General features: G+C 30.8%; 1 protein-coding gene across 1 annotated transcript; it reads right to left on the reverse strand.

Annotated features, from left to right (window-relative positions):
• Positions 1–294: 294 nt before the first annotated feature.
• LOC111713228 (alpha-(1,3)-fucosyltransferase C) lies at positions 295–9,591 on the reverse strand. The gene is made up of 13 exons (XM_023488053.1): positions 9,245–9,591; positions 7,130–7,228; positions 6,528–6,595; positions 5,797–5,891; positions 5,429–5,504; positions 5,140–5,234; positions 4,684–4,936; positions 4,103–4,268; positions 3,469–3,495; positions 2,557–2,609; positions 1,967–2,026; positions 1,147–1,218; positions 295–662 (listed from the first exon to the last, which is right to left on the reverse strand). Exons 1-13 carry the CDS (start codon positions 9,288–9,290, stop codon positions 504–506), a joined length of 1,269 nt encoding a protein of 422 aa, XP_023343821.1. The 5' UTR covers positions 9,291–9,591; the 3' UTR covers positions 295–503.
• Positions 9,592–10,915: the final 1,324 nt, after the last annotated feature.

Raw genomic sequence — 10,915 nt, forward strand, 5'->3', positions numbered from 1 at the left:
ATCTAAAATTAATTTTATTTTCATTTTTATTTAAATAAAAAATATTCTAGAAATATCATAAAAAAGTTTGAGACAATCCAGGAACCAATCTAAATATAAACCTGATAATTAAACTTTATAGAGAAGTCAATAATATAATTCACTATGAAGAGAGTATAAATGATAAAGTACAAAATAGTTTCAGAAAAAGTTTAATTGGTTCTCAAATTTTGTTTAAAAAACTTTGGATATTTCAGGAATAATTTTTCAATTTAATTTTTTTAAGTTTACCTTTTTTCATTTGATACAATTAGATACATCTAGATACATCTAGAAATAATCACAATGTGTCCAGAGCTAGACAAGCAAAAACATTGCATAAATCAGGATTTTAATAATTTTATTTTGGCATGTCATAAAGTATCTGGACTTTTTCTCTGCATCTCGAAGATTCTTGATAAATACTAATTTTCTGTTCAAAATCAGTCTTAAAAAAGTTGTATATCTGATTCTGGCATTATATTTTAATCTTTTAATACCTTTCTAAACAATTCTTTAAAAGTTTTATCTACAATACATTTATTGTTTTGCCACCAACCAGCTAGAAATTCTAATTCCTCCTTAGTTTTTACTACTTCCGTATTCTCTTGTTCGTGAAGTTTTTCGCACAAATTGCACATACTCTAAAATATAAAAAAATGTCTCATTAGCTATTTTTATAATCCTTGTATCTTTTAATTAATTATTTCCATTCATCTAAATTTAACTGTGAATCATATCCTAGGAGGGCGGATTTTATATAAAAGTATTTGAACTATAAGTATGGATAGTTCAACTCGAGAGAATTAAGTATCCATACGTCAACTACTTCTCATTATTCATTAATCCCGACCTCGGAACAAATATCAAAGTTTATGGCTTTGCCAAATTGCTTTTTTGTTCTATCATTTTTAAACCTGAGTCCGAAGTTAACAAATTTGAGCCGCGTCTCATATCCGACAAAAAACCGGTTTCAATTGAGCGCCGGCTTAAATCTTTAAACATCGAATAATATTTTAAGTGGAACGAACCATATTTGATCCGCGCCTCAAATGTAGGCCGCGGCTCAAATTCTTTAAATTCGGCCACTGAATTGTTGTCTAATAAATTTGTAAAGGTTTTCCTAACCTTCGCAGTTATCACTTTGATATCTGTAATAATCTTATAGTTTTCTTTCCACCAGAAATACTTTAAATACTCCTAAAAATATATAGATATATTATATCATAAAACTATTACACTGTTTATGCAGCATAAATCCGCAAGTCATCTTTATAAAGAGAAGACACAATTAAAATTAAACAAATTTTAATGAGAAAAAAAACAAAGATATCTCAGTCATATGTTATCTAGCAAAGATCTGTTAGTGTACATATGTGGTTCGTAAAAGTACAAAAGGAAATACGATTGATGTAAAGGATGGAAATCCGAAATGGAGATTTTATCACTGATCACTGCTAACTAATCCCAGAATCATAACAGTCAAAATATAGCTTAAAAGTTTTTATTTTCAAATATGACTTTACAAGTTTACATGCTATATTTTTTTTCGTAAAAATAAAATCAAGTTAATCGTATTTCATGTTTTTTTCCAGTTTTAACTTTTAAGTACAGGGTGTTCCATATAAACATGGGAATATAGTGACGACTTTTATATCGTCTTTGTTTAATGCAGTATTTTTACGTGAACACAATTTTAGTAGGAACACTGGTAGAACAGTTAATAATTAAAACTATTAGTTTTTGGGAATTCCAAAATTAAAGATGATTTTTAAGTCTTCTCTTATTTCCGATGTCTATGGGGCACCCTGTATGTTTTATTCAATCTTTACAGAATTAAGCTTTATATGCATTCTAGCTTGGGAACCAAGCTTTGCCCGGCATATTAACTTTTACCTTAAAAGCTGAAAATGTTATGTTGATATAATTTATAGATTAGCGCCCCTACCGTTTCATTTTTATCAAGCATTAGAAGATATTCTGCCAGGTGTTCCGCCGAATCGAAATCCTAACAATCAGATCAAAATCAAGATCAAGTCGAGTTATCAGATCAAGATCAAAGGATCTGATAAATCGACTAGAATTCAAATTTGTAAAACTTATATCTTTTCAACATGATCTCAAGTGTATCCTTCAGTTATTCAGATTGTGAATTATAGTAAAAATTTGGAAAAAGTGCTAATTTTCTGAAGTCCCGAGAAAAAAATGAAGCTTGAAATAAAATTCTGTGTTTTAGATTTCTGGGACTTTATCCTGAAATTACTTGAAAAATACGTCCTAGAAAAAAGTCACAAAATGATAGAACTTTATTTTATCTTATGGTCTTTTTTTCTACAGGACTTTTTTAGTGCCAAAGATTATAGTTTAGGTCGGGGATGATTGTAAAGTGTTTTTTTTTATTATTAACATGCAAAAAATGAAGGCAAATTTTTGAAAAATTTTCTTATAGTTGAATAAAAAGCATTTGCTCTAGAAAACCCTAAATATTATTATACGAAATACACATTTTCTTCTAAAAATAAGCGTAATAATGCATACCTTAACATTTATATAGGAGTGGGGAGGTGCTATTACTTCATAATCTCCTGAACCTAAAAATAACATTTTTATTGTCTAATAAAGAAATTTTATTTAGCAGCCCAGCTCTACCCGGAAACTATGTTTCCTGTAAAAATCAACCCATTTAAACCAAGCTAATAATTTTACCGTGGTTCCATCGAGTTCCCCGATCAAAATAAACTTTGAGGCAAATCGGTTAAGAGGTTCAATAGTTATACGATCAACATACAAACAAACAGATTATTAATTTATTAGCGTGGGAACCCAGCTTCCCCTGGAAAATATTCTTTTCCCAAAAAAGTCAACCCACTCAATTTATAATTTTAAAATAAAGTGAGAACATTTTCGTGGCCGGTTCAGCTGAGTCCCCCAATCAAAATTTGAGGCAAATCGACCAAAGACTTCCTGAATAATTTTTATATATGAAATCCAATCAAAGAAACAGAGATTACTACTTTATATATATATATATATAGATGGCATTAGTCTGAGGCAAACAAAGAACAAAGAACAAAAATAAAGTTTCAAGCATTGATATTTAAAAAAGTTTGATGTCGTTATTATAGTCCCATCCTCTGTACTTAAATCACAAAATTTTTCTTTTTTCAAATTATTGTCAAGCACTGAATTAAGAACGCATTAAAGTGCATTGAAAGGTACTGGATGTCCCAATAAACATAGGAATTCAGTGACGATTTTTGAGATCGTCTTTGTAAATGATTTTATAATTTCGAGTTTTCCCATGTTTATAGGGACATATTTTTATATGTACATATTTAGTATTCGAGTAAAATGTACTTAATTATCATTTAATAAATGAGGATACACATTTTTAATTTACTTTTCTTCAAAACATTTTTTGCTCTTATGAAAATGAAAAATTTGATTTACCTAGCACAATCGGGATCATGTTAAGCTCTGTTAACAAAAAATGAGTTTTAAAATTCGAAAACATAAAACTGAACACGAGTTAAATGTACGATTTTTAAATAAACCACTGTGCAGCCCCCCACCCCCCCACATTGACTCTTTTATTTGTATTTGTAATATACTAACGTTTAAAATTATATTTTTTGGACAATTGAACTAAACACAAGAAACAGGTGAAAATGCAAGGTAAGTTTCAATGTTTGGTTGAAATTGGGTTTACTTATTAAAACAATGACTTAAGAGTAAGCCCATTTCTGAAATTTAAAAAAAAAAATTTTTTGGTCGATCACTGACCAAATTTTAGCAGCTTAATTTTTTTTTGATATTTTTCATACCCGGCAACATTTAAAAAAATCTAAATCACTAGTGTTTAAGGGCAATTTTTTCATAAAAAGGGATAAAAAATTAAATTGATCACAAGAAGAACTTATTTACTATAGCTATTCTGGGGCAAAACTAAAATGCTCCACTTCTCTTAACTTTACGCCAAAGTTGGCTATAGGAGACCTCTATAGACCTCTATAGGAGACCTCTATAGACCTCTTTTACTAAATATTTAAAAACATTTTAATCTAAAAATCAAACTCATATTTTCCTAGAGCATTCCAGAACTTTTCCGTTACATAATTCTTGCAAAATGAATTTTCGAAGGAAAGATAAAATTTGTAATTTTTCTCCATATCTTTCAAGCACGTTGATTCATCACAGGGGTTATCATTGCACTTTCCAAACTGGTCTACAGGGATAAACCTTCTCAGCTCCTAGACAATAATTAGAGGTTTAAACAAAAGAAAGGTTATAACTCAATGTTTGTAAAGAAAGCAGAAAAATCTGCGAAATCCTTATTTCTTATTTTAACAATGTGCGCACTGCGCACGATAAATGAAAAATATAAAAAGCACAATGAAAGACGTGATTGTAATCTCTGTTTGTCTGTTTGTTTGTCCGATCATAACTCAGGAGCCCCGGGACCTAGTTGCCTCAAATTTTGATTGGGAAACTCGGGAGAGCCACGGGAATATTCTTAGCTTGAGTTTGAGATTCGAGTTGAACGGGTAATTTACGACCAATTGCGGGTAAACGGCAGGGATAACTATGAGTAATCTGGGCAATGCACGCTGGGTTCCCCAGGTAGTAAGAAAAAAATGAAACATGTTTTTTATGTAGTTTTTTTACCTCAACATATTCCTCTCTTTTTGAATGTGTCTTGCAATTTGACACAACCCAGCTGACTAGCTTACGTTTATCTTGGTGTTGACGCCATTTTGGCGGGAGAACGGGCATGGACCTCACAACAGATGAATTCGGCCATTTTGGAGGATATGGCGCTAAAACAGACCCGGATTCTTTTTCAGAAACATAACCATATGGAAGATATATATCGGAGTCTATTCTGTAACTCATTGTCCAGTTGAAAAAGGACTTTAGCCTGAAATAAAAATGTTATAACGGCGCTATAACAGTAAATTGAAATATGAAACTATGGTGACTCACCCCTAAGATGCAATAAAAGATATGTCTTTAACTAATCTGAATAAAACTATGTTTTTCTTTAATGTAAATTCAATTTTCATAAAAATATTGATTTTCTTTTCCATGTTTTATAGTTTGTTTTAAATCTGTAAAGTTTACCTATGGTTATTAAGGTCCAGTCCATCATTTAGAGGAGATTCCAATGAGTAAAAAATATACTTTTGATTTGTTTTTCTCCTGGCAGGGTTGGGAACCTAAAGAGTTCTGATTTAAAAGTTTTTTTTTAGCATAAAATAAAAAAATTACGATAATCAGAGAATTTATAAAAAAATGGTCAATATTTGGTTTTGCAAAATGGAGAAAAATTTTAAGATTCTGGAAATGCAAAAAAAGAAATTTTTCATTTTTACTTTTTCTTCGATGTTAAAGATTGATAAAATTTAGTGACCTGAACATATTTTGATTCCATATCTCTAGAATGAAAAAGAAGTGCTTCAAAATCGGATAAAGATGGAAGATAGCTCCTAAAAATATAAAACTCCTGAAAATATAAAACTCCTAAAAATTAGCTTAATCTTCGCAACCTGATGGTGTAAAGTCATGTAATAAACATACTTACTATTGTATTTAATGTTGTTAAAAATCAATATAGTTGTTCTAGAGACTTATAAATCTTTGAAAATAAGTCTGTTTCATCTGAAAAATTGATGTTGCTCATGCTTATTGGACTTTTTAAACCTTTAACTTGATTCTAAAAGTCGTCTTCCTAATTCAGAACTTTCTTGTTATCCTTTTACAAGTTAGTTAGTTAGTTACCTATTGTTTGTAATATAACAGTTACTGTTGGCACACTGGTTAGTAATAAAAGGTTCTCTTCCAAATCCAAAATTCCAGTCAACAAGATGGAAATACTGCAAAAACAACCAGTTTATGATAATAAACAATAATTAAAGTCAAAATATGATGGAAAACTGAAGGGAATGTGAACGATATTTCAAATGACTCTATTTATAGAATGGCATGTTTAATCCACAACGTTACCCTGGAAAAGTTGAATTTGTAAATGTGATTTCTCTATAAAGTGATCTACACATTTCTACTTTAGAAAAAACGTAGAATAAATGTCGGAATTAAACACTTTTTCCAAAAAATATGGCAATTTCATGTGATCAAACTTCTACCTAAACAATTCAGAACGATAACTTCAATTTTGATCTAATTTAATACAGTGGTAGGCGATTACATTAGTGCAATGAAGACGACTTTCGATTTCAATTTTGATTTAAATCAAGCTGTTAATCACCATGGATACACATAGACATAGAAGTCAAGAGACGCTATCAATTAAAAAAGCTTCTCTTTGATCACTTATAAACTTATGATTCAAGAAAAGCTTGTAACAATCAAAACTTAAATTTAAAAACCGTCTTCTTTGTATTGTTATAATCGCCTACCACTGTATGTGAATTAAAATAATGTCGTTTTTCTAGAGCTTGAAAATCGAGAGTCACGACTACAGTCCCATTAATACAGAGAAAAAGTAGTACCTTGTTAAAATAAAGAATATGTTTGATTTCAGCTGGTTCTGATTCAGATTCTTCTGCTTTCAACTTTTCTAGATTTTTTTCAAGTCTTGAATATTTTTTTTTTTAAATCTAGATAGTTATTATCTCCGTATCGAGATTATTTTAAAGATACAAAATTGTTTATATTATTTTTACAAAAAGGTTGTACGATGATAACACATTTACATTCTTTGTATTTTAGTTTAGAAAATTCTTTAATTTGCGGATAAAGTTTTCTCTTTTTCTTTCCAAAATTCATATTAAAATTGAATAATTTTTAGTTGTTAATGTTGCAAACTTGTAAAAGCTGGGGTACTTGAAACCTGATCTGATCAAAAAAAAATAAAATCAAAAAAAAATAATGTTTTAGCTTATGTTACCCCGAGCGTACCAATGGGTCCCCCCCCCCAAAAAAAAAAATCAGCCCATTCGGTCAGGTTTAGCTTACATAAATAAATACAAATATATGTCTGAGCGAAGAGCTTATTATGAAGATAAAATTGTAATTTTGGAAAAAAGTAATTTTGGAAAAGTTCAGTTTTTAGAATTCCTGAAATTCAATTAGATTAGCTAAGACTAGATTCCTTGTTTAATGTTGAAATTGTTAAAGACTGTTAAAGAATTGATCTGTACTGGATCCTCTTTGTTGGAGATATAGACTAGCTGGGTCAGAACCAACAATCCTGCAATGCAACATTCGGTAATAATATATGAATTCGTTTTAATTTTTAATTTTTTTTATTTGGCTCAACTCTCAAAGCAATGCATGTTAATTGTGCAACGTTTCACATTGAAAATAAGTTATTAAACAGTTTTCAGTGAAAAAAATAAACCTCTGTTTTATTATTTTATTTAAACAATTAAAGGGACTGTTCACGTTATTTTAAGGGGCCCTTTTTACCGGATTTAAAACAGCGGCATTTTAACCTTTATCTAAATGAGATTAACGAAAATATCGTCGTGTTCCTGTTTTGAGAAGAGGCCGTTTCTAGCATCCATGTCTCTGCTGCATAAATACCAGTTTACCTTTTTTAAATAATTAATTTTTAGATAGAAAATAATATCTATCAAATTTGCACAAAAAAAGTTTAAAGTTTTCGCTGTGAATAAATGAACAAAAAAAGTTTAAAGGGGTCTAGCTGTGAATCATTGACAAAAGGTTTAAAGGGGTCTAGCTGCGAATCATTGCACAAAAAAGGGTTAAAGGGGTCTAGCTGTGAATCATTGACAAAAAGGTTTAAAGGGGTCTAGCTATCATTGCAAAAAAAGGTTTAAAGGGGTCTAGCCGTGAAGCATTGCACAAAAAAGGGTTAAAGGGGTCTAGCTATGAATAATTGCACAAAAAAGTTGTGAATATCGTATATGATATATATGTCTGATGTACAATTACCTATTTTGAATATTTCTTACACAAAAATGGAACCCGTCTAAAAAGCATGTATATTCATATGGTAGAGCGAACCACGTCAGTTGTATCATACTCCTTGCTTTAAACTTATTCCGTACAATATTTTGTATTAGAAAACAAACTCTATAAATTCTGTAAAGCTTTCCAGGGTGAAACCGTAAAATGTTTCTAAACTACGGCGAAAATAAGAAAACTTTTGAATAAGAAGACGACATTAAATCAATGCTTAATTGTGCCTTGGATATTATTAAAGAAGGCAAATAGTTTGACTAATAAGTTAATAAGTGAAATGTATCTTTTCCCACTGTAATGTACTTATTGTTATTACAATACTACATAGTGCTAGCCTAATTTGCTATAGACAGGTAGAAAACGTCATTTTTTGTCATACAACATTTTTTCTCTAATTAAATAAAAATTCCAAATCACTTGATTAAGGTTAGGGATTGACCTCTAAGGCACCAAAAGACTACAAGAGAGGCTGAGCGCTGCGGCAATGACAAGCTATATAGGGAAATTTTTACATTGACAAATCTTACTGTACAAATGACGTATAACAAAATGGCATAGAATTTCTGGCCAAAAATTACATGAAGCAAAATGTCGTATATATGCTATTTTTTTAATTTAAAAATTTAAACAAATTCTAATTCATTTTCCCTGTTTTTGCTTGGATAGATTTAAAAAATTTAAATGGTACGAGATGGCAATGCCGGATTCACAACGGTGCTCTGATCAAGGATGTAATACAAGGAAAAATCTTCCAAATCCAAAATTNATGGGATCCATCTTTTATATAAAAATCAATGAAATATTCTGGTTACAGGAAACTATTATGTGAATTATCAAAATTATCAAAATTTAATGCTTTTAACCTTCTCGGATACTACTAAACGAACACTGATGCATCTATTCTTGTTTACAAATTCCGCCCAAAGAGAACTGGTTTCAATGTGTACGTAGAGTATACACGACCGCAATTAACTTTCCTTGCATTACACCCTTGGCTCTGATAAGCTTTGTTCAATCACGCATATATTAGATTTCAATGTTTATAAGACAATTAATACTTGTTGTTTTCAGTTGTGAGTTCTCTACAACAGAATACAAAGAAAACACACAGGAATTATCAGAAATAAATCCTTTTAAACCTGGAAAACGACAATATCTTCCACATTATTGATCAGATTAAGGTTTCAATTGGATAACGAATTGTGAATCGGGCATTGCCATCTTTGCATGGCGGGTCATTATAAATTACGCTAAAAGTCCCTTTAATGCTGAAAGTTACCTGCTAAAGCCATGATGACTGTTGGTAATCTTCCCTTTAACATCATGGATCAATGTTAAATCAATCAAAAAATGTCCAAAATTGATCTTGTTTGATCACTTGATCAGGAATTAGGGCTTAATGTAAAGATAGGCCGGGGAAAAGGAGAATTATCGTCACTTTCTTAATTTGACAACAAGTTATTTTCGTCAAAAATAACTAAATATCTTAATTTTTAGTTGCTTAAATTATGGCGATAAAATCATCTTTTCGATTTCTTCTCTTGAAAACTTTATATGAGAATGGTGTAAAATATTATTCAAACCAAACCTTTTTTCCTCTTAAACATTTTGAACAAGTTTATTTTAGGAAGTCTGATCATTTCCCTTTAATTTGTCTAACCAATGTTTTTTAATTTTAATTAAAGGGTCTAATTGTTTCATGCGGGATTATTTCGTAAACATAATTTTGGTAGTATCACATTTTATATCGGAAACTACTATGTCTTGGGATTTCCAAAATGTGGTCTACCATTTCCCCCCTCAAAATTGACGGAGATATTTGGAAAAAATGAGAGTGAAATGATAGTGAGGACACACAGACAGATTTTCATTAGAGACCCCAGATTTTCATTGGAAACCCCAGATTTTCATTGGAGACCCCAGATTTTCATTGGAGACCCCATATTCTCATGGGAGACCCCAGTTTTTCATTGGAGACCCCAGATTTTCATTTGAGACCCCAGATTTTCATGGGAGACCCCAGATTTTTATTGGAGACCCCAGATTTTCATTGGATACCCCCATATTTTTGTTGGAGACCCAAATATTAGGGGGGTATTTCTTAATGTCTGTGAGTTCTTGGCTTGGTCATATTCACTATGTGCATAAAGTCCCTTACAGTCTACAGTACTTTTTTTGTAATTCATCCACTGGTCATAATTTTCCAATATATTGTACTTTAATCGTAGGTCTATGCAGTTTTATAAATAGTAAATAGTTCCTGGCAGTACTTATCTCTATTCTCTAGTCTATCCATAATCCATAATAGTTTTTCTGATCGAAGTCCCTCTGTCCTTGTTTGCCAGTATAAATGGCTTATCCCTGTTTTCCCTCTTATAGTCTGCAAAAGTCCTAATAGTGAATATGGCATATGATATATATGTCTGATGTACAATTACCGCGTATACAATAACCTATTCTGAATATTTCTTATACAAATGGAGTACCGTCTGCAAAGCATGTATATTCATATGGTAGAGCGAACCACGTCAGTTGTATCATACTCCTTGCTTTAAACTTATTCCGTACAATATTTTGTATTAGAAAACAAACTCTATAAATTCTGTAAAGCTTTCCAGGGTAAAACCGTAAAATGTTTCTAAACTACGGCGAAAATAAGAAAACTTTTGAATAAGAAGACGACATTAAATCAATGCTTAATTGTGCCTTGGATATTATTAAAGAAGGCAAATAGTTTGACGAATAAGTTAATAAGTGAAATGTATCTTTTCCCACTGTAATGTACTTATTACAATACTACATAAGTGCTAGCCTAATATTTGCGATAGGCAGGTAGAAAACGTCATTTTTTGTCATACAACATTTTTTCTCTAATTAAATAAAAATTCCAAATCACTTGATTAAGGTTAGGGATTGACCTCTAAGGCACCAAAAGACTACAAGAGAGGCT

The sequence above is a fragment of the Eurytemora carolleeae genome, unplaced genomic scaffold (genome assembly GCF_000591075.1).
Source record: "Eurytemora carolleeae unplaced genomic scaffold, Eaff_2.0 scaffold1059, whole genome shotgun sequence".
Lineage (NCBI taxonomy): Eukaryota > Metazoa > Arthropoda > Copepoda > Calanoida > Temoridae > Eurytemora > Eurytemora carolleeae.

Excerpts from the sequence above, each read along its gene's own strand:
- LOC111713228 (XM_023488053.1), bottom strand. The coding sequence starts at position 9,290 with ATGATGTTAAAGGGAAGATTACCAACAGTCATCATGGCTTTAGCAG. Across the intron at positions 5,235-5,428 it reads TGGAATCAAAATATGTTCAG|GTTCCCAACCCTGCCAGGAG; the intron begins GTCACTAAATTT and ends AGAACTCTTTAG. Across the intron at positions 2,610-3,468 it reads CATGATCCCGATTGTGCTAG|GTTCAGGAGATTATGAAGTA; the intron begins GTAAATCAAATT and ends TGTTATTTTTAG.